Here is a 24,617-nt window from a genome sequence, read left to right as displayed (position 1 = left end):
TCAATTGCTTTAAACAGATTTAGAGTGGGCCTTGTCCCTGGGATGAGCTGCGTAACATCACAATTCAGATACTTGCTTATCAACAATATTCTGAAGAAATCTTTGCCTATCTGTCTTTCCAGGATGATGCACTAAAGGCTATCAAAAGGGTCCTTTGACTTTTCTTCTTTAAATACAGCTTTCAATTAAACCTACTTCTGTAACAAAATGTTTTTTGATATGTAGCACTGCCCCGTAGGGATTGCTGTGTGTAGACTTCCCTGAGCCTGCCCCTTATTAGCAGCCAGTTACTAGAGGTTTTCACATGACAGAATGTACTCTCATCCGCTCATTATCCAATAATCAATCCAGGTTTATTTATTTATTTTTGGCATTTATCGTTGGAACATAGATAGGAGAAGGAAATAGTGGGATACATACTCCAACTGGAACTGTTTGCAGACAAGGACAACTCTCATTAGGTTAACTGTGGTAGCAGATTTTTTTGCTAGGTCATACAACACTTGCATGGAAGAAATAAGTCCTTCGCTTGCTCTAGCAGCAGACTTGATGAAACTGTTCTGTCTTCAGGACACCCACTAGCATCCCTTTTGGCTGACCCCCTTCCATTGACTCTACTAGCTGAAGGGATGGCCCTCACAGGACAGGCCCCAAGACACAGATCTGTACTCACTGTAGGCAGAAACGGATCCTTCCTGGCATGCCTTCTTTTCTGTTCAGCTCTGCAGGACATCTGGGTTGCAGCTTTACTCAATTTCAGGCCATCAGGTCAATCACCGGAGGCTGCATGACAGCCTGTACAGAGGAGGGGCTGCCACCCCCTCCCTCAAAGGACCCTGCTCTCCACCCGAAAACCCCAAGCACATGTGCCCTCAGCATATACTGTATACAGTCACCCACCAAGCACTGAGGCATTTTCCTCTGCCAGTCGCCAGGGCTGTAACTGTGCCTGTGCTCTCATTTGTCAGGTTTCCTCCCACTGTCCAATATGCCCTGTCCTATTGGACCAGTGTGAAACATTCAGACAACATGAGCAGCACCATGAGCAGACCCTATCAATGGATCCCTGCTCCCTGGTAGTCAGAAAGCATCTACATTTTCTAGCAGCCTTCCTGGTAATCAGAAAGACCCAAAAACTATACTCTCCTCTACCCAGCTAGAAGGGTGCTACAGATACTAGTTTTCTCAACAAAATGTGTTAAACATGTATTCCATGTATGTATGCCACTTGTGATTTACACACCCTAGGCACACTTTATAGTCTGAAGGGTAACACACAAATCAACAACTCCATCTCATATACTTGCTTCCTGGAGCTTATCCTTAAAAGAAAAGAATGTTTTTTGTTTTTTTTCAGAATCATACTTACCTAGGTGGACACAGCAATGCTGCATCTGTACCCACTGGCTCTAAGAGTGAGAACTGAACGACCAAACATCACTGAATGAGCTTTGGCTGTGCTTCTCCTTTAACCACACTTAAACCACTAAGTATATGATACAATGATAGCTGCCCAATTTAATCCTGGTTAGCTTTATTGATGTAAACACAGACCACACAAGCTCCTCCCTCTGTTGCATTTCCTCTTAAGGGGCTTTGAGTCATTGAGTCTATGAGTACACCCCTTGGCGGGGGGGGGGGGGGGAATGTGGCAGACAAAGGATCTTGTGTGGTTTGTTTTTAAATCAACAGAATGGGTGTGCAGCCACCATCTTTATATACATGAGTAAAAGAGTCTTACTGCCTTAGAATTCTGTTCCTCCCGCTACCAGCTCTATAGTTTTGAGGATTACAGAAAACACTTAAAAATAGATTTAACCACTTTCCGACCATCTCACGCTGATATACGTCAGCAGAATGGCGAGGCTACACAAAACAATGTATGGGTACGCTGTTCCCTTTTAAGAACCGCGGCGGGAGACCCGATGCACATGGCCTGCAGGGGCAATTGCCGCCGCCAAACGTGCGATCGTGGGCACGAGAGCCAGCAACAGGGAAGAGGAGACATATTGTTTGTTCCTAGTAAGTAGAAACAACAATATGTCTCTTCCCCCAGTCAGTCCTATCCCTATACAGTTAGAAACACTAACTAGGGAAACACATTTAACCCCTTGATTGCCCCCTAGTGTTAACCCCTTCCCTACCAGTGGCATTTACACACTAATCGGTGCATTTTTATAGCACTGATCGCTGTATAAATGTCAATGTTCCCGAAAAAGGGGTCAAAAGTGTCAGATCTGTCCGCTGCAATGTTGCAGTGCCGCCATTACTAGTAAAAAAAATATAATAAAAATGCCATAAATCTTTCCCATAGTTTGTAGATGCTATAACTTTTGCACAAACCAATCAATATATACTTATTGCGATTTCTTTTTTTTACCAAAAATATGTAGAAGAATATATATTGGCCTAAACTAATGAAGACTAGAAAAAAAAAAAAAAATCATTTTGGGGATATTTATTATAGAAAAAAGTAAAAAATATTGTTTTTTTTTTTTTTAAATTGTTGCTCTTTTTCTGTTCATAGCCCAAAAAATAAAAACTGCAGAGGTGATCAAATACCACCAAAAGAAAGCTCTATTTGTGTGTTGGGTACAGCATCGCACGACTGTGCAATTGCCAGTTAAAACTACGCATTGCCAAATTGTAAAATATGCTCTGGTCAGGAACGGGGTAAAATCTTCCGGGGCTGAAATGAGCTTCTACCAGTACCATTTCAAACACATTTAACAATTCAAAAAACATATAATTTGATTAAAGGGTTGTTTTACATTTATTTGCAGCTTATCTGTAATGTTGCCCTCTCACCATTTTTGTAATTCAGGCAGTAATAGATCACCTTGCAATAGGGTTAATGTACAATTACTTAGTAAAGGCAATTTCAGACTCTCATACTAGCATAAACTCATTCCATATGCAAATGATCTTTTACTTCATGTAACTTCCCCTAGAACATCATTACCATCAATAATATGTTAGCAATTTTAAGCTTAATTATTCAGTTGTAATATAATATACTTGTTTAATTTAGATGAATGCCCTGAAGAACTCATTCCTTGTGATTGGCATGAAAAATCCCTCAAATACTCAGGATCTTAATCTTTAGAGATCAGTCCTTTTCTTTTAACTGTATACAGACCACGAACACAGTCTTTACAGGCTTTAAAGCAGACCTTCATTCATTTTTTTCAACTTTCCCTCTATTAAATCTTCTGCCCTTGTTGTTTTAACTTTGGATAGTAAAACATTTTTTTTCTGCCAGCAAATACCTTATACAGCCCACTTCCTGTTTCTTGTCTGGTCATTAGGCTAGGCTTATGACATCATGCACAGCTCTCTCTCTCACTCTCCTGAGAGTTTTCCAGGAAAGGAGGGGGGATGGGTCATAGGAAGGCCAATGAGAGCTGCAGGGCTGCAGAGCTGGAGGTGTGCCTCTGTGTGTGTTTGTGTAAATCCAGGAAGTGAACAGGCAGCAGCTTCAGCTGCCCACAGTTAAAATGGATGCAGCCAGACTTAATGGAGGACGATTTATGCAGCATATTTGGCAAGTACAGAATCACAGTATATATGAAATAATATGCAAAGTGGTTGGAGGGAAGCTTCAGAATGGCAAAGATGTTTTATTACAAATTATGTGAGCAGACTGCAGTGCCCAATTTTCCATGGGCACACCCTAATCACCTTTTGCTCATTAGTGTAGCCAAGGGCCCACTAGTTCTGACTGTCTCCCTTGATCTCTCTCTCTCTCTCTCATTTATTTAAAAGACCAGCCATAGACTAATCAAAATTTAAATCCATCTATGGGCAGGCTAGTTGCACTGAAGTTGATCACTGTTTGCGACTATAGCTGCCAGCAGTGATCATTGTATTCTGATGGTGGGTTAACCTCCTGCTGTCAGAATGTGATTGGGAGGAATTAAGGAATTAACTGTGGCGAAGGAGGAATCAAGAGATTTGTTTTCCTTCTACCTGTGGTGAAAGAAAAGAAAATTGTATAATCTATGGTGCTGTTGCTTAAGAGTGTGTGTGTGTCTGTATGTATATATTTGTATGTACAGTATCTCACAAAAGTGAGTACACTCCTCACATTTTTGTAAATATTTTATTCTATCTTTTCATGTGACAACACTAAAGAAATTAAACTTTGCTACAATCAAAAGTAGTAAGTGTACTGCTTGTATAACAGTGTATATTTGCTGTCCCCTCAAAATAACTCAACACACAGCCATTAATGGCAAAGAACTCTCAGAATCTGAAATATAAGAATTGTAGTCAGAGTCTTCAAGCGGGAAATGCGATACTCCTAAGAACCAAGGCCTGAGGTGTGCCTTGGCCTAGCTGGTCAGTATGCCTGAGAAGAGGGCATACCCTGAATGTAAGAATAAGAACAAAATACTATGAGAATGTATGAAAGTGGGGAACGGGTGGGTGGGAACCCAGAAAACCTACCGACACTGGCCCTGACAGAGGAGGAGGTTTAAATAGCCCTCTCAGGCTCCTCCTACAAATACAGGCTGGCCTGCGGCCAGCCTTACAACTTGTAGTCAGAGTCTTCAAGCGGGAAATGCGATACTCCTAAGAACCAAGGCCTGAGGTGTGCCTTGGCCTAGCTGGTCAGTATGCCTGAGAAGAGGGCAAAAAGACACAAAATTTAGGTGAAGAAGGGAAGGTAATGAACCATCAAGGATAAAGGTGTGCTCCCGGACGGCAGCAGTACGCATCCAGCAAGTAACTGGAAAGTGTTTGCCATGGCAAAAGATCACAATGACTCCTGACTTGGCGATGAGACGGAACCCCCTATCGAACCTGTGACACTACCCTAAACCCAACTGAACATCCCCTGAAAGATTGAATTGAGCCGGATGCCCGCGACACCCAGACCCGAGAATGAACTGCTTGTGAAATGAGAGGATACGAGAGGGGAAAGGAACAAGGTCTGGCCCGAGGAACCCCCTGCAAAAGATCGCAAAATACCCCAATGAACACCAGTGAAATAGCCCAGAGACATACCCCCCCAAGAGGGTGAGTGGCAAAAAGACCACTAACAGGAGTGCTAAAAGCTAGAAACCTGATGGATGACGGAGTAAGTGGACAAGGCCCATGCCCATGGCAATAATACTGTCAACCTGGAAAAACCATACCGGGCGCAGGACCCAGGTCCCACCGGATACGATCGGGTCATGCTACAGCCTGAACCCAACAGCTGGGACAGAATCCTGAACCAAGGAGGGCCAAACCCCCTCTCAGGGAAACAGTCCCCATGGCATGCAACTGACATACCCAAGCCCCCCCTATTTGGAACAAGCTGGGGATCGGAAAAGACGACTGGACAGATGTCCCTAAGTGGGACTCCAGGCAATAAGTTCAAACAAGATCAGAGCCAAGAGTGGAATCCAAAACCATTGTGACATCTGCCCAACCTACCCCCCAAGGACCGTCACGTGGACGTGGCTTAACAAACACCCTGAGAGAGACTATACATCCCTGGGCAGTAACCAGGGCTTCAACACAACAGGACATCAACTGAAGGAAAATGTTTTCGACTGCTTCTGACCCAAGGGTGAGCCCCGTGGTGAAATGACATTAGCACCAATCCACTAGCCCCTAACAATGGCCGGGCTGAAGGAAGTGATAGCAAGCATGGATGATATCGGTATGAATGCCAAGACGGCCCAACCTGAAACACAATACTAGAGAAATGACAGACAACCAGACAATGAGAACAACAATACCCCCTGCCTAACTAAGAATGAAACATGAGCAGAAAAGTCAAGACCACTGTGCGTGAAAAGAACCTGCCGCACGGACCCCCCCCCCACCCAACATGTAAAGTGGTAAGTGAGCCCGAGTAACCTGCAGTGCAGAGGCAGGTAATTAACTGAAAACTCAGGGCTAGTGTACCCACGGACCGTGGTGGGTAGTCGTATAGATGTGGTGAATGAACATGCAACGTATGACGTATGGTATACGGGCGAGAAGATTGAGGACAACAATCAATTAACAAACGAAAACCTCAGCCCGTATGGATCTATAGACGTGACAGATCCGGACGTGTGAGCCCTAGCTACCTGACCCAGGTACAAACATGACACAGACACGATGAGACATGACAATCAACAAGGACGAACGACTACCAGAGTATGCCATGAGTGGACAATGCCCCTCTGAGAAACTCTGAGACTGAACACCAAGTCTGAAATACCAAGACAGGCATGCTGGCAGCAACACAAAAACAGAAAAATGCTGAGACAGAAAACGCTGAGACAGAAAACGCTGAGACAGAAACGCTGAGACAGAAAACGCTGAGACAGAAAACGCTGAGACAGAAAACGCTAAGACAGAAAACACTAAGACAGAAAACGCTAAGACAGAAAACGCTAAGACAGAAAACGCAACATGCCATGATGAAAAAACACCATGACAGAAAACACTGAAACTCCATGCTGAAGGAGAAACAAGGTGACAGAAACAGAGGCAAAACGCAATGACAGCAACCACCAAGACTGAAACGCTGAGGCATAAATGAAAAGCCAGAAAACCTGGGCCAGAAATGCTATAACAGAAAAACTGCGACAGCGACGCAACAGCAGAATCCTGGCCAGAAATGCAAAAGGCCAAAAAACACGTTGAGACTGAATGCAAAGACAGAAATCCTGGTTCAGAACGCCATGACAGAAATCCTGGTTCAGAACGCCATGACAGAAATCCTGGTTCAGAACGCCATGACAGAAATCCTGGTTCAGAACGCCATGACAGAAAGAACGCTATCAGGCATCCAGGCAGGAACGCTATGACAATAATGCCGGACAGACCACTGACAGGAGATGCTGCGCAGAACGCTGTGACGGAAATGCAGCGCAGAACGCTGTGACGGAAATGCAGCGCAGAACGCTGTGACGGAAATGCAGCGCAGAAATGCTGTGACGGAAACGCAGCGCAGAAACGCTGTGACGGAAACGCAGCGCAGAAACGCTGTGACGGAAACGCAGCGCAGAAATGCTGTGACGGAAACGCAGCGCAGAAACGCTGTGACGGAAACGCAGCGCAGAACGATGTGACGGAAAAGCCGCACAGAACGCTGAGACAGAAACGCTGAGACAGAAACGCTGAGACAGAAATGACTTGTGGAGCTAAGGCGGGGGGAAGACCCGCCACATGAAGCTCAGGCGGGTGGGGAGACCCGCCACGTGGAGCTCAGGCGGGTGAGGAGACCCGCCACGTGGAGCTCAGGCGGGTGAGGAGACCCGCCACGTGGAGCTCAGGCGGGTGAGGAGACCCGCCACGTGGAGCTCAGGCGGGTGAGGAGGAGGAAGCTCAGGAGGCCCACCCCGTGGAGCTCAGAGGGGGGGGAGGGGGAGACCCAACACGTGGAGCTCAGGAGGCCCACCACGAGGAGCTCAGAGGGGAGGGGGGAGACCCAAGATGTGGAGCTCAGGAGGCCCACCACGTGGAGCTCAGAGGGGGGGGAGGGGGAGACCCAACACGTGGAGCTCAGGAGGCCCACCACGAGGAGCTCAGAGGGGGGGATACCCAAGACGTGGAGCTCAGGAGGCCCACCACGAGGAGCTCAGAGGGGGGGGGGGAGACCCAAGACGTAGAGCTCAGGAGGGGGGACCCACCACGTGGAGCTCAGGAGGGGGGAGGCGGCCCACCACGTGGAGCTCAGGAGGGGGACCAACAACTTTAATAGGGGCAATAAAAAGTGGAAAAAACATAAATTGTCCTTCTATGCTTCCAAAGCACAAGCTGGCATGGGGGGCACCAGATGTAGCCAAAAATACTACAAGGGGGACTCTCCTGGCATCCGTCTAAAAAGCCTAGGAAAAAACACATACGCAGAACTTACAGTACGCTCAGTGAAAACTGGCTAAACAGATAAACATTCAGCAGATAAGGATATAAGGTAGCTCAATGTATAAAAGGGGAGACATTTCTTGCACTGTAGAAATCTTGGATTGAGAATGACAAGTCCTTTAACTAATGGGGCGGATTCGGAGCCCTGTGTGCTGCATCAACTCTGTGTCCGATTCATAAAAAGTGGACAAAGTCTGCGGAAAGCAAAGCCAGCTCAACCTGAATGCTGCAGATCTCTGGGGAGCAGAAAGTAATAGAGATCATTGTTAAGCCCCACGCAACAAATGCCTTACGTTTGCATCTCAACGTGATCATTAAAAACCAAAAAAGGAGCCAATTCAATTCTAGGGTAGTGTGTAACTAGCATAGTGGCTTTGGCACCCTGACATGCAATAATGGAAAATGGGGAGGGGCAAATCTCAGCATATGTTTCCACCTTGACCTGTCCTGCCCGAGACAGCACAGAGCGGACAAGCACACCCCTCTGCTCCCTAGCAGCCACACACCGACTCCCGGGGAGAGTGTGGGTGAAGGACGGCCGATCACCCCCCCCCTCCCCTCCGCGGGAATACCGGGCGGGCTGCCCGCAGGAGGGCTGAGGGGAGACTGTGGGCGGCAGGCACGGCCAGGCTGGACACGTGTGAGGGGAGAGGGGAAGCCGGAGACAGCCGACCACCTCCCCCCGCCAGGAATCGCCCGGTACTCTGCACATGTGAGGGGGGAAAGGGAGCCGGCGGCGGCCGAACATCTCCCCCTCCCCCCACCAGGAATCGGCCGGTACACTGCACATGTGAGGGGGGAAAGGGAGCCGGCCGAACACCTCCCCCTCCCCCCGCCAGGAGAACCGGTGGGCGCTCTGCTTGTGTGAGGGGAGAGGGGTAGCCAGCGGCGGCCGATCACCTCCCCCTTTCCCCCGGGGATCCAGCGGGCGGTCAACCAAACAGAATGGGCTCTTTGTGATGGACTTTACGGAGAGCGGAGCCAGCAGCAGCCTGACCCCCCCCTCCCCCGCCGCCATATGAACAAGGGGAGAGAGGATCTAGCGCCCGCCGATCACCAGGTGTCCCCCCACCAATAAAAGTATATCAAAGAAAAATCTGATCACCTGAAAGGGGTTGAAACCTAAGCAGGTAGCCAGAGCGCATGGGGAAAGAGGAGCCACCGGGCGGCCGAACACCCCCCCCCCCCAGAACCAGCTGGCACGCCGCACATGGGAGGGGGGCCAGCGGCGGCGGACCACAACCCCCCCCCCTTCCCGCCAGGAGAACCGCCGGGCATGCACGAGGGGGAGGGGGAGCCGGCGGCGGACCACAACCCCCCCGCCAGGAGAACCGCCGGGCGCCGAGCACAGCCAACTAAACAGATGGGCTCTTTAGCGATGGAGAGCGGAGCCAGAGGCAGCCGATCACCCAAAGGTCACATGTCAAGGTTGGGGTCAAAGATTAAGGTCAAAGGTCATGGTAAGTATATTTTAGGCAGGATTTTTTTAAAAGAACATTTTTTAAATTAGTGTCAGTGTGTTTTAGGTAGAATAAAAAAATAATAAAATGCATGCCATTGCTTATGGGCCCTACTATGCGTACAAACAACAAATATCATACACATATGCAGTATTGCTGTGATTGTCAGGAGCAGGATAATTTATTTTGGGTTATTCTTTGGTGGTAAACTATGATACTAGCAAGAAATATACAGCTAAATAAAAAAAAAATGTTTACTATTTTGGACAAGTTTTACTTCGATAATAAAAAGAATCCCATTTTCCTCCAAAAGAAAGACCAGTTTGCCCTGAAAAAAACAAGCTATTATTCACTTAGATACACAAAGTAGTTGTGATGATATGTACAGATATACTAACATGTCAAAGTTGTACAATTTTTTTTCAGGTATTAACATTTGTCACTAAGGGTTTAAACTTTAAGCATTGTGCACAGATAACATCCACATACAATGTAAACTAAATTTACAACATTCATTAGTAATTAATGATTTTTTTTTTTCCGGTTTCTTTTCATTTTATTTTTACACAGGTCTAGAAGAGTGCAATGGGAACTCTGGACACATAAAACAAGCACAGAGCCAAACTGAGTATCATAGAAAGGTAAGGTAACTTCTTAATCGAAATGGAACTCCAGTAATAATACTCTCTTGGTATATTAAAGCGGAGTTCCGCCTCCCCATATGACACCGAGCAGAGTCTAGTAGCCATCTGTAGCGATCTCCAACTCTCATTCCTGAATGGCCAGAAACTCTTTATCTTCCAGTGCCCAGTGCACTTCCGAGACGTTCAGTATCTCTTCTCATAAATCCATGATTTTGTCCAACCACCACTCCAAATCGCTCCCAAAGTTAGGGTCCCCTAACGGCTTCCTGTACAGTCCCAAGCTGCCATAGCCAAAACCTTCCATTGGGCTGTCATCTGCTATCCAAGGACATGCTTGGGATAAATGCCACCAGAGGGCTCTGTAGCTCTCACCCAGAAGCATCTCTGCCTATACCAGCCTGCTTAACTCAACTGTCTGCTCCTTGTGCGTTTTTTTCTCCCAAAAACAATACCCGCAAACCATACTGCGACCAGTGCATTTTCTGGATGGAGAGGAGAATTTTTCCCTGGTGGCACTGCTCACCGACTAGCGTTTCCTTCCAGAATTTGCAGCGGACAGAATCACACCATCCCAGCAGGACTTGCTCTGACACTGTGCTTTATCTTTCTCAACCTCCTTCCAAATTCCTCTTCCATGGTGGCTGGTATCTGTTTCTCTCCTCTTCTGCTATCCGGACCTTAGATCCTGATGGAGGTTTGGATGTCCCAGACTGCAGGATCATCCCACCTCTTGCCACCAATGTCACATAACCCCAAACACACTCCGCTTGAGTGCTTCCGTCAGTATACCGCTTTCTCCAGTCATGGAATGTTTATTTGAACAAACTCACACAAAATATATACCACAGGAGGACATCCCCCCCTCCTAATCATATTGCCCTAACAATACAAACTGTAACTGATGTCACAAGTTGGCCTGCAGTTTCCTGCTTGTGTACTTTTACCTTCTTGCTGCATTGTTTCTTTACCTGATTCCTTCACATGTGTGGCTTAACTGTGCTCACCTATGGGCCTCGTCTGCTTCTGTGGACCTTTATTTCCTTCCCTCCCTGGCCCGCCTCCTAGTTTGCTTGTCTATATAAGACATGCTCAGTGTAACCCACATTTCCTGAGCAACGTCATAGTTCTCTGAGCTCCTGTTCGCATACCTCTTGTCCATATTGTGTCTGACTACCTGTGTACTGACCCCAGGTTCGTTTACCGTCTGTGCGTGTTCGCTGCCTGTCCTGATCTCGGCTTGTCTTCTGGATTCCCTTTTGCCTGCTGCTTGTATGCTGTACACGCGAGTGGTCTCCACATCCTCGGCTAGGCATATCTAGGGGCCTCGACCTCGTTCCAGCTTACTGCAAGTCCATCCTCACCATCAGGGGCGCTGATGAAGAAGCAGCCTAGGGCTTAGACGCCCTGGGGAACCCTGAGTTGGCAATCTACAAGATCTCACTACTGCAGACTCCTGACAACTGACATACTAAAACATTACCTTAACCCTTTCCCGCCGAGCGTACGCAGATCTGCGTACTCAGCTTCCGGGGGTTATACCGGGATGATGCCCGCACCTGCAGGCATCATCCCGGTACCGTTTTTTGCAGCTGGCGATTGGCTATCCAGGCATAACAACCGATGCAGCTAAAAGCCGCTCGGCTGTTATGCCGGAGGAGTGGGAGGGGACGTCCCCCCCTCCCGCCGCCTCTCGCCGCTATTACCGGTGCTCCCGCTCGATCGGGAGCACCGATTAGTGATCCGTCGGCTCTGGCTGCTGGGGAGGAACTGGAACGAAGTCGTAATCGGCTTCGTTCCAGTCTCCTCATCGTAAACACGGAATCGACGTTATGACGTCACTTCCCGTTTACTCGGCTGCCAATGGCGCCGGTTTAAAAAAAATATCCGGTATTCAGAATCGCCGTTTTCGGCGATCTGAATACATTGAAGTGTAAAGGAGGGGTGGGGGGTCTTTTAGACCCCCGATCCCTCCATAAAGAGTACCTGTCACCGCCTATTACTGTCACAAGGGATGTTTACATTCCTTGTGACAGCAATAAAAGTGATCAATTATTATTTTTTTTTTAAAACAATTTAGTCATTTTAAAATAAATAAAAACAAATTTTTTAAAGCGCCCGCCGTCCCCGCGAGCTCGCGAAGCAAAGAAAACGCATACGGAAGTCGCGCCCGCGTATGTAAACGGTGTTCAAATCACACATGTGAGGTATCGCCGCGATCGTCAGAGCGAGAGCAATAATTCTAGCACTAGACCTCCTCTGTAACGCTAAATTTAAAGCGTCGCCTATTGAGATTTTTAGGTACCGTACTTTGTCGTCAATCTACAAGTGCGCGCAATTATAAAGTGTGACATGTTCGGTATCTATTTACTCGGTGTAACATTATCTTTCACATTACGCAAAAAAATTGGGCTAATTTTACTGTTTTTTTTTTTTAATTCATGAAAGTGTCCCTTTTCCCAAAAAGTTGCGTTTAAAACACCACTGCGCAAATACCGTGTGACATAAAATATTGCAACAATCGCCGTTTTATTCTCTAGAGCCTCTGCTAAAAAAAATATATATATAATGTTTGGGGGTTCCAAGTAATTTTCTAGCAAAAAATATGGATTTTAACTTGTAAACACCAAATTCCAAAAATAGGCTTAGTCATGAAAGGGTTAATTAGCCATCTGGATGACTAGACTATGCGGCCCCTACAACAGTGAATACAAAGGACACATTATCATAAGTAAAAACACATCCCACAAGGGTTTGCTAGGTGTTCCAACTAGCACAATTACCAATACAAACAGTGATCTCCCCCTCCTCAGCCTAGTAGGCAACAGACTATAGCAGGAGACCTCAGTAGCAGACTGTTCGACTCCTACATTAAGGAACTTGAAACAGAGACCAATATGACCAGCTCAATTAACCTCCCTGGCGGTATGATTATTTCGGATTTTAGGTGCTAAAAGCGGTACAATTATTTTGCATGAAAATTTGGCGTTTTATGTTGTAGTCCTGCAATTCTTAGGAATAACTCTCTTAAATCTGTTCAAACCAGAGTCTAGCAGACATCCAGGGTATGATAAAGTTTGAAAAATGAAATCATAAATTATAATATAATAAATAACTATAAATAATTATACCAAATAATAATATAACAATAATAAAAAATATTCAATAATGTAATCAAATCAAAAACACTGAAATTTGCTCAGTTGCAGAATTGTCGCTGTCATTACTTTTCAGTATTTGATGACGGATCTCCCCACAAATCACTATCGCTCAATTCTGCAAGTGATTATAATTTATTATCGCTGTTTTCTAGCTGGTCTAAAATCATTTTTGATGTAAAGGGACAGTTTTGGTTGCTATGGACAATCTCCAGTTTCCAGGCATAAAGAACAGTTTTTATTATATAAAACTGCATGCAGGACACTGGGCAGACCACTAGGGACAAAGGGGATGTGAAATGATTACATACAGCAATGTAATCTGTAAGATTACATTATACTGTATGTATACTGTGTGTTTTACTTTTTGAATTTGGCGCCGATCTCCATCCCCGTGCGTTGCAACGCTCGCAGGGAACGGAGATTGGCTCCGTGATAGATCCGGCGGAGGACGAGCCGCTCGTACAGCTGGGGGACATCGCTGGATCCAGGGGAGAAAGTAAGTAATCTCCTCCTGCATTCAGCGATGCGGTCCCGAGTCTGGCTCGGGGTTACCGCTTTTGGTACAAAACTTCCACCCCAAGCCAGACTCGGGAACACCTCCAGGGGGGTTAACATGTATAGTTCAGAATCAAACAAACCAGGAATAGTCTTTATGTATTTTCTGGGAGATATTGTGGATAAAGATTACTGTCCCATCTGAAGTAATCCACCACATTCTCAGTGTCTATTAACTGGTGGTCCATCATTAGAGAATGATCTGCTTTCTCCCTGGGCCGTAGTCAGTGGGTAAGAGGCTTGCTCCTAGTCCTAGAAGCCTCTATCTTGGTTATGTCTGTCACAGGGTGGAACTGTGCTTTAACAACACGCTACATAGAGTGTAGAGGTTCAAATGTATATTATAAGGCTATTTCTCTTGGCATAGTGCTATAAAAAGATGTTGCTAGATCTTTTTACTAGATATAAATGTATTCAAATAATTAAAAGGCTTTTCAGAATAGATTTAAAGCAGTATTAAACCCAAAAGCAGACATATATTATATTATTATTATTATTATAATAAAATATTTATATAATGCCAAAAGTTTGTTACAATACAATTCAATACAGGAGGAATCAGAGGGTCCTACTCATTAGAGCTAAAGTGGAGGGTCAAATGATACAAAAGGTAATAACTTTGGGGGATGTGCTGATAAATAAAATCATAGTTGTTAGGTGCAGAGAAAAGTGTTGGAGATAGTCAGACAGATTAGGGTAGGGAGTTCCAGAGGATGGGAGAAGCTCAAGAGAAGTCCTGGGGGTGAGCATGGTAGGAGGAGACAACGGAAAAAATTAAAAGCCAGCAGCAGCTAAACATACTGCAGCTGCTTTAAACAATAGGACACTTACCTGTCCTGGAGTCCGGGGATGTCACTTACCTGTCCTGGAGTCCAGCAATGTCGGCACTGCAGCTGATGTTTCCGTCAGCTGTCGGGTGCTGCCACCGCCATTGCGGATAAGGGTACCCTGCAGTGTAGCCTCGTGGCTTCCCACCGGGAGCCCTACTGCACATGCGCGAGGCCTCGCTCCTCTCTCCTACTGGCCCTGTGACAGGGAGAGGAGCAGGGAGGAGGAGGGAGCCCCGCGGTGATGTCACGGCCGTGGCCCAAATTCCCGGAAATGGAAACAGAATATCTGTCAAAGACAGGTATCCTGTCCCCCCTCCCCCCGAATGGTGCCAATTGTGGCACCGGAGGGGGAGAGGAGACAACTGAGTGGAAGTTCCACTTTTTGGAACTAAGGGGATAAGACAGACCATTTAACACTGATGGGTGCTTAAAATTATTAGCTTTTTTTTTTTTTTTTTTTTTTCAATTCTGCTTGCTATGGTGGGCCCTCAGCGGGGGGGGGGAGGAGCCAGGAGCATCGGCGGGGGACCGAGAAAAGAAGGATTAGGGCTGCTCTGTGCAAAACCATTATTACAATCACTTTAACAACTTCAATAATGAGCACTTTTTCCCGTTCAAGCTTTCAGTGCTGTTGCACTTTGAATGAAAATTGCACGGTCATGCAACACTGTACCCAAATAATTTTTTTAGACAGATAGAGCTTTCTTTTGGTCACCACCAATGGCTTTTTTATTTTTTGCTAAATTTAGAAGAAAAAAAAGAAAAATTCTTTCTGTTAGAAAATTTTGTAAATAAGTATTTTTTTCTCCCTCACTGATGTGCACTGATGAGACTGCACTGAAGGGCATTGATGAGGTGGCACTGATGAGGAGCCACTAATATGCAGCACTGATAGGTGGCAATGATGGGCACTGATAGGAGGTATGAACAGGTGGCACTGATCGGTGGCACTGATGAGCAGGCACTGATGGACCCTGAAAGGCAGCACTGGCTAGCATCACTGCTGGGCACTGTTGGGGCTACACTGATGCCCTGATTATTTGTGCATGTCTCCCCTGTGGGAAAATGTCACTGATCAGCTCTCCTCTCACGTTGTCACTGTGAGGAGAGGAATGCCGATAACCGGCATTTCCTTGTTTACATGTGATCAGCTGTGATTGGACAAAGCTGATCACATGGGTAAAGAGCCGATGACAAAGCTTCCGGATGAGCTGTGTCCCAGGAAAACAGTGCGCTGGCAATTGCCGTGCTGTGCACCCTCGTGGGTGCACAACTGCGGTGAGAGTGGCATGACGTCACCCCAGAACGAGAGAGACACCCTGCTGCCATCATTTGTCCATACGGCGGGCGGGAGATGGTTAAATGTTGCCTCAATTTTTTCCAGCTCTAAATTAGCAAAGTTTTTAGATCAAGGTTTATATTTTACCTTGAACAAGAGATCACATAGTATAATTGTCTTCAAACCCTTCCAAATGAAAAACAATGGGGGTTATTTACGAAAGGCAAATCCACTTTGCACTGCAAAGGGGTAGATCTGAAATGAGTGGAAGCTCTGCTGATTTTATTATCCAATCATGTGCAAGCTAAAATGCTGTTTTTTATTTTCCTTGTATGTCCCCCTCGGATCTACAGCGACTTTTCTTTCAAGTGCACTTGCAGTGCAAAGTGGATTTTCCTTTAGTAAATAACCCCCAATGCAGTATAGAAAATAAAATTGGAAGAATTCGAATTTTTTTCGCTGACAAAAAAAAATCTTGAATTGCATAATTCCAAGCTGATTGTATCTATCCTTGTATTTCAGATGATTGATGAGAGTGATACTGAAGAAGATAGAAAGCTCGGTTCTGCACATTGTATGATCACCAAGGCTGGCATCACTTGCCGTCGTATAAAGCCATTTCTGACTAATTGCAATTCAGTTAGCTTTAACAGAACATTCACACCACTTCCCATCACATTAAAGCATCAAACCTCTTTGGATAAAACTATACATGGAACAGTCCTCCATCCTTCCAGTGAAGAGTGCAGCCCAGCTAAGAAGAAAGGATTTTCTTCTATTACAATTACAGCTAGAAGATATATTGCATCTTTAAGCCATGCTCCAAAGGAAATTACCACTGACCCAGCTTCTTCTCAGTGCAGAAGTAATGACTTATTAATGAAGGCTTCTGTTTCATCAGTTGAACATGATCAGCAATGTAGATATTTAAATAGCGAAGAGTATAATACTAGAGCTCCTGAGCCTTGTGGATTTTTTCATTCTCACGAATTGCCACAGCAGCCCAGCACAACTACTCTCAAATATTTAAACGGCATCCACAAGAGGAATTCAAGATTGTTTATCTCTGGTGTTCATATTAAAGTGGCTCATACATTTCCAGGAAGTATTTATTACATAGACAGGTCTTTTTTCCTTCCTCTTGGTCAGGTAGCCAACCCAAGAACATATAAATCAACAATGTCTTTTAAAATACAGCCCAGGCTAAGAAGGCAAACTGGGATTAGTAGATGTGAGACTCCGAAATTACCTGCTTACTCTCTCTGCCGCTGTTTCTCAATGCCAGGTACTAAGGGAAATAGCAAATGTAAAGCAGATCAAACTCAGCCACCAAAACCAATTCTTGAAATTCAGTGTACACAGTATAAAGAGCATCGAGAGTGTCAAGGGGAGAATCAGAATGTTCACAACCATGAAGCAAGTCAACATGTTTCCAGTTATCAAAATATGAAAGGTGAGATTCACAGGATGGTAAATAGTATAGAGTAACTGTGTGCACAAAATTAGAGTGCCATCTTTTTAGCTCGACTGGTATTTCTTTACATAATGACATTTATTTTAATCCAGACCCAAGTTATGTTCAGCCTTTATAACAGATATAATTATATGCAAAACATACATTAATTTTCTTTCCAAGTGGCAGATGTAATTTTTACTCAGAAAAAAACTGCAAAAATTCCATTGTCCCCATAGTGCAGGTACTGGACCCACACATTGACTGAGTTGTAGCAGGTTCACAATGGTGGATGCACACCTCACATTCTCTTGAAATGAATTGATGTGAAAATGAAAAAAAAAGTTAAGTTAGACTTCTGCGGTTATTGCTGTCCATTTTTAAGACATTTCCCGTAAAAATAAGTGGATCAAAAAGGAGAAACGGAAAACAAGAGTGTACACGACTAGCTCTCAATCTCCTCTGGACAATAATTTCAGCAGTTGCCCATCATCTAGTCTGCTCATAGCTGTCAGATTGTGCCATTACTGTGTGGGTGGCCGGATCTACTGCAGATTCAGCTGTCTACAATCTAACAAAAAACTCTTGGGATCTGTTCTAGCGGAAAGGCTAAATTCACATTTATCCAGGTCACGCATGCCACATTTGCTTGGACACAGCAGCCCATTAATTTAAGGGGTTCTGTACATGCAGGAAATTGCAAGGAAAAAGTCCCTGACTCTTTCTTTTCAAAATTTGACTGTACGGAACCTCAAGGTGCTGCACCATGTGATTTTGGGCACCCACAAATGTGCCATGTTTTCTGATGCATTAAGACCTAAAGTGATATTAAAGTCTTGTTTTTTTTGTTTAAAAATAACAAACATGTTATACATATCTGCTCTGTACAGTGGTTTTGCACAGAGCAGCCCAGATCTTCCTCTTCTCAGGTCCTTCGCCGGCACTTCTGGCCCCTCCCTACTGCCGAGTGCCCCCACAGCAAGCAGCTTGCTATAGGGGCAGCCAAGCCAAGTCACAGCTCCGTGTGTCCATTATTCAGACACAAACCCGCTTCTCGGCCCTTTTCTCTCCTCATTAGCTCAGTGACATTGATTGACATCAGCGGGAGTAAATGTGTCTTTAACCATTTCAGCCCAGGAAGATTTTACCCCCTTCCTGACCAGAGCACTTTTTGCGATTCTGCACTGCGTCAATTTAAATGACAATTGCGTGGTCGTGCAACGTTGCACCAAAACAAAATTGACGTCCTTTTTTCCCAAAAATAGAGCTTTCTTTTGGTGGTATTTGATCACCTCTGCATTTTTTTTGCGCTATAAACAAAAGAAGAGTGACAATTTTGAAAAAAACACATTATTTGTTACCTTTTGGTATAATAAATATCCCCCAAAAATATCCCCAAATTTTTTTTTCCATCAGTTTAGGCCAATATGTATTCTACATATTTTTGGCAAAACAAATCACAATAAGTGTATATTGATTGGTTTGTTATAGCGTCTACAAAATAGGGGATCATTTTATGGCATTTTTATTATTCATTTTTTTTTCTATTTGTAATGGCGGCGATCTGCGATTTTCATCGGGACTGCGCTATTATGGAGGACACATCGGACATTTTTTACACTGTTTTTGGACCATTGTCATTCATACCTGTAATCAGTGCTATAAAAATGCACTGATTACTATGTAAATGACACTGGAAGTGAAGGGGTTAACCACTAATGGCCGATGAAGGGGTTAAGTGTGTCCTAGGGAGTAAGTACTAACTGTGGGGGGATGGGCTTCAAGTCAAATGACAGCCATCACTGCTCTGGATGGCAGAGAACAGTGATCTCTGTCATGACACAAGCCAGAATGGGGGAAATGCCTTCTTTACATGGGCACTTCCCTGTTCTGAGGCTCCGTGACACGATCGCTGGGAGAACAGCGGACATAGAGTCCCCTGGTCCAGCGGGCATGGTGTACGCTATCTCCAGGTCTTAAAGCGAACGTATAGGTACGCCCATGTGCCCACCGCTGCCATTGTGCCGACGTATATCGGCATACAGTGGTTGGCAACTGGTTAAGTAGCGGATCTATTGTGGTCATAGATTCCCCACCAATAATGTGAGGTGAACAATATTACAGTAAAAAGGATAACTGTGTTGATTCTAAATGGTATATATATCTTACCACATATCTAAAACAGTGAATAATATTCATCAATAATCCATCAATAATAATCATAAAATCAATCAAGTGCATATTTAGTGAACTACAAAAATATAGGGAAACATTTTTCCTGAATATAAAATATTGGTGAATAAATGAAAATCATGTGTTTAACAAAAGGACAGTCCCAGTATTCCTCTTCAAGAACTGGTTATCTCAATCCCACGTGCACAAATCCACATCTGTGTTTGGAAAACTTCCACCAATTCGTGAGACACCACCACCTTCTCAAATTAACACTCACCAGAAACAAAATGAAAAGACGCCTTTGGTTTATGCTGGGTTAACCACTCCACTCATATAAATATATCTGAAGATTTCCAAATGGTATGCTAGTAATCACTCCATCACTCCATAAATTGGTTGATCTCAGGATCACATAGAAAGCAAACAGCCATCATTGTGCAACATATTATGCTTTATTCCATCAATAAAATTGATGTAAAAGATTTTCACTCGCACATATAGTGCCTATAGACCGGCACTGAGTCTTTCCAGCTATATTTTTCGGGCTAACGTGTGTCGTTCCGTCTCCCGGGGTCGATGAAGCATCTACGCATTTCACATCCAATAATGCGTCTTCAGGAAGCTAGATCTGCCATCTTAGTTTAGGTATTTATGCCCTTACTGCTGATTAATTGGCCAATCAATTTCCCGCAAAACCAGAAGTACGTTTACTGGTGTTCTATGCCCTTTCTTAGATCGAATAGTTTCCTCCTTACCCCCTATCTCCTTTTAATATAAAACCGGAACTTAATGCCTCAGTTAGTGCTCATCTGTTACTTTTCTATATTGTTGTGAATTAAATGTATACTTGCCCCAAAGGGATGGCTGGAAGGACCTTACATATATATCATACTTTACAAATCATTAAAACTGTAATAGAGATTTAATAAAACTGTCAAAACTCCTTTTTTTATAATTTATTGATTTCCTTGCGTATGCTACCATTATTAGAAATATATCTTTTTTAACTAAGCTGATGCGCCAACAATACTCTATAGGTGACCATTAAAATAGAATAAATTTAAATTAAAATTAAATTAAATGAAATAAAATCCAACTGAATTAAATTAGAACAAATTGGATTAGGTTAAATTAATTTAAGTTAAGTAAAAAAACAATGGAAGTCCAATCAAACAGAACCATGTTAAAATAATGCATTGAAAAACTCATCACGTGCTGTAGTACTCGCGTAACCTACATATTGGAATGCAGCTGTGGACTACAGTATGTGGGGAGAACAATGAGACAACTCTCTATTAGGATAGGCGAACGAACATATTAAAAACATAAAGAAGGGATTCAGGCACCATAGTGTCTCAAAGCATATATATCATACTTTAGCATATATATCATACTTTACAAATGATTAAAACTTTAATACAAATTTGATAAAACTGTTGATTCCCTTGCAAAGCCAGCTCTTTACTATTAGTAAACACGTCACAGGCAGCATTAATGAAAGTATTTTCATTTATAGCTAATAGAAAGCAAGATTTGGGTGAATTGTTTGAAAATGTTGACAATACCACAGCGGTGAATTTAGAACAGGGTTTTAAAAAAATGAAATGGACAAACAAGTTAGGATTTGGTGGGACATTACCAAACTGGAGAGATATAGAGATGCCAACATCACACCAAGGAGATTAAGATGGGATATGGGACCCAATGATGGCTTAGTAGATGAGGAACTTGCCAAAACATGGTATGGTTTTTTCAATGGATGTGAGAACAGACTATTGGACATCATCATCGAAAGAAGAAGGTTAAAATTAACCAAAATAGAGAGCAACATCAATAATATTAAGGAGTATGTGGGGAGAACAACGAGACAACTCTCCATTAGGATAGGGGAACATATTAAAAACATAAGGAGGGGTTCAGGCACCATAGTGTCTCAAAGCATTTTAGGAACACAGATAATAGAGACCCACAACACCTGAAATTTTATGCTATAGACAAAGTAGACCAAACTGGAGAAATTCAAATTTATGCAGGAAGATATCGCATAACAAAACTTATTGGATTTTTTAATTGAACACAGTTATAGAAAATTATTAGACTAATAACCCATTTTTCATTTCATTTAGTTTTAAGTGAAATGTCTATTCCATTTTTTTTTTTTTTAATTATTATTTTTTATATATATTTTTTTTATTTAATTGTATTTATTTTTATTTTACTTTATTTTTATTATTTTTATTTTTATTTTACTTAATGCCTAATCCAATTTGTTCTAATTCAATTTAGTTGGATTTAATTTAATTTCATTTTAATTTTAATTTATTCTATTTTAATGGTCACCTATAGAGCATTATTGGCTCTTCAGCTTAATTTAAACAGATATATTTCTAATAATGGTAGCATACGCAAGGAAATCAATGAATTATAAAAACGGGGGGTTTTGAAAGTTTTATTAAATTTGTATCACAGTTTTAATAATTTGTAAAGTATGATATATATGCTAAGATTGTTAGGTGCTTCCAGCCATCCCTTTGGGGCGAGTATACATTTAATGCACAACAATACAGATAAGGAACAGATGAGCACTAACTGGGACATTAAGTTTCGGTTTTATAAGAAAAGGAGATATGGGAAAATGAGGAAACTATTAGATCTAAGAAAGGTCATAGAACACCAGTAATTAAGATGGTGGTAAACGTACTTCCGGTTTTGCGGCAATTGATTAGCCAATTAATCGGCAGTAAGGGCATGCATACCTAAACCAAGATGGTGGCTCTGGCTTCCTGAAGATGCATGATTGGAAGGCGAAACACGTAGAGGTTTCTGGGTAACGCCAACGTCACTTCCTGCCCCAACCTGCACCATATCAAAGGGTTGGATCACACGCCAACCACGGGAGACGGAATGGCGCATGTTAGCCCCAAAAGTATCGCTGAAAAAGACTAAGTGCCGGTCTATAGGCACTATATTTGTGAGTGAAAATCTTTTACATCTATTTTATTGAAGGAATAAAGCATAATATGTTGCACAGTGATGGCTGTTTGCTTTTTATGAGATCCTGAGATCAACCAATGTGGAGATGCATGGAGTGATTACTGGCACACCGTTTGGAAATCTTCAGATATATTTATATGAGTGGAGTGGTTAACCCAGCATAAACCAAAGGCATTTTTTTATTTTGTTTCTGGTGAGTGTTAATTTTACAGGGTGGTGGTGTCTCACCAATTGGTGGAAGTTTTCCAATCACGGATGTGGATTTGTGAACGTGGGATTCAGGTAACCAGTCCTTGAAGAGGAATACTGGGACTGTCCTTTTGTTAAACACATGATTTTCATTTATTCACCAATATTTTATATTAAAGAAAAACATATTTCCCCTATATTATTGTATGTCACTAAATAGGCACTTGATTGATTTTCTGATTAATTATTGATGTATTATTGATGAATATTGTTCACTGTTTTAGTTATGTGGTAAGATATATATACCATTTAGGGTCAGCGCAGTTATCCTTTTTACTGTAATCTCATGCAACATTGCTGGATCTAGATGGGGCTCAGGTAAGTAATGGGGGGGTTAAGGGGGGCTACTGCACACAGAAGGTTTTTTTTTATCTTAACCACTTCCATGGATGTCCTCCCAGAATGTTACTCTTGCGCTCCCCCTGGGGTGCGCTCCCGGAAATATCCATTACTGCCAGGTCCAGAAGATCCGGCACATCACAGATTATGGTAAATGGATCTGGTAGCGGCCGTTTACCATGTGATCACTCTGTCAAATGACAGAGCAATCGCTTGTAAACAAACCGGCATCATGTAATGATGCTGGTTTCTCCCTCCCCTCTCTGTACCGATCTGTACAGTGCAAGGGGAGAGTGGGAGAGATTGTTTGAAGCAGTGCTGTGGGCTGGATCTGTAGTGCCCACAGCGCTGCTCAGTGCCCATACTCTACAGTACCCTGCCCATACTCTGCCCATACTCTGCCAATACTCGCCAATACTCTGCCAATACTCGCCAATACTCGCCAATACTCTGCAATAAATTTTAACAGAAACAAAGAATTTCTTATTTTTTTACCGAATTTTAAGTCTTTTTTGATTAATAGCGCAAAAAAATAAAAAACCCAGCGGTGATTAAATACCAGCAAAGGAAAGCTCTATTTGTGTGAAAAAAAGGACAAAAAATTCATATGGGTACAGTGTTGCCTAACTGAGTAATTTTCATTCAAAGTGTGAGAGCACCGAAAGCTGAAAATTGGTCTGGTTAGGAAGGGGGTTTACGTGCTCAGTGGTCAAGTGGTTAATGCATAAAATGCATTAGGATAAAAAAAAAAATTCTGCCTTTAGAACCACTTTAATGTTCATCCCAGCTTATCTGCCAAAGAGAAGCATGTATTGCCTGCGGGTCAGGGAGTGCATTCAGTCAGCGCTCATTCTCCAACCCGCTTATATGTGAACCTAGCCTAAATAGGTGCTTAATGTAATGTAATGTGCTTAATTTAAATCATGCAATGTATATAAATATTACCAAAAAGGGTGTTCATGTTTAAAAACCTTTTAGGAGCAGCCAAAATTGTGTATTATTTGTGCAGGATGTCCTTCCAGATCCTGATGATTGAAAGCAATACACTTTTAGGATAAACTGAATTTCACCCTCATAGATAAACTTCAGGCATACAGATAAGCAAAAAGTGGAAAAACATATATAGGAACTGTTTCACTGGCCGATAGACTTGCATCTCTCTGATCTTGGCACTCCTGTCAGAAAACACAATCAAAACCTTCACCTGCACTGCACTATGACAGGACAACTCGTTCAGCCTGATCTCTCCTCCTGTCAGCATATGTGCAGTGCAGAGAAGTCTGCTTAACTTCTAGGGTTGGCCTTCCCTCTTCTAGTTTGCATGCTCCTTTATATTGGATTATAGGAGGCTGATATAAGGACAGGTGAAGGGATTTATATAGTCTGCATTAAAAAATATATATATTTTTTAAATGAATACATTATGCATGAATAAGTGTTTTTAACATCCGCCTGGATTTTGACTGTAATCTGATATTAAATAATCACAATACGCCGCGCTTACAATATTATGAGGATATAAAGGTATATGACCGGTTAACTCAATAAAGAAAGCAGCTAGCACAGTTCGCTGGAAATTAAACATTAAAACAATAGTGTCATAGGTGCAACACTTTTTATACTTCCC

The 24,617-nt window shown here is 43.2% G+C and overlaps 1 protein-coding gene across 1 annotated transcript in view; it reads left to right on the top strand.

Annotated features, from left to right (window-relative positions):
* CUNH10orf90 (chromosome unknown C10orf90 homolog) overlaps positions 1-24,617 on the top strand; it is a 323,122-nt gene that overhangs the window by 104,103 nt on the left and 194,402 nt on the right. Inside the window, exons 2-3 of the mRNA XM_077455509.1 lie at positions 9,885-9,955; positions 16,303-17,233. Coding sequence (XP_077311635.1) covers positions 9,885-9,955; positions 16,303-17,233 — 1,002 coding nt within the window. The remainder of the gene's footprint in view (positions 1-9,884; positions 9,956-16,302; positions 17,234-24,617) is intronic.

Source organism: Lithobates pipiens, unplaced genomic scaffold (genome assembly GCF_037356315.1).
Source record: "Lithobates pipiens isolate NorthernLeopardFrog02 unplaced genomic scaffold, aLitPip1_a1.2 Scaffold_25, whole genome shotgun sequence".
NCBI lineage: Eukaryota > Metazoa > Chordata > Amphibia > Anura > Ranidae > Lithobates > Lithobates pipiens.
Note: the sequence above shows the minus strand (reverse complement) of the source record. Positions and strands in the feature narration are given on the sequence as shown.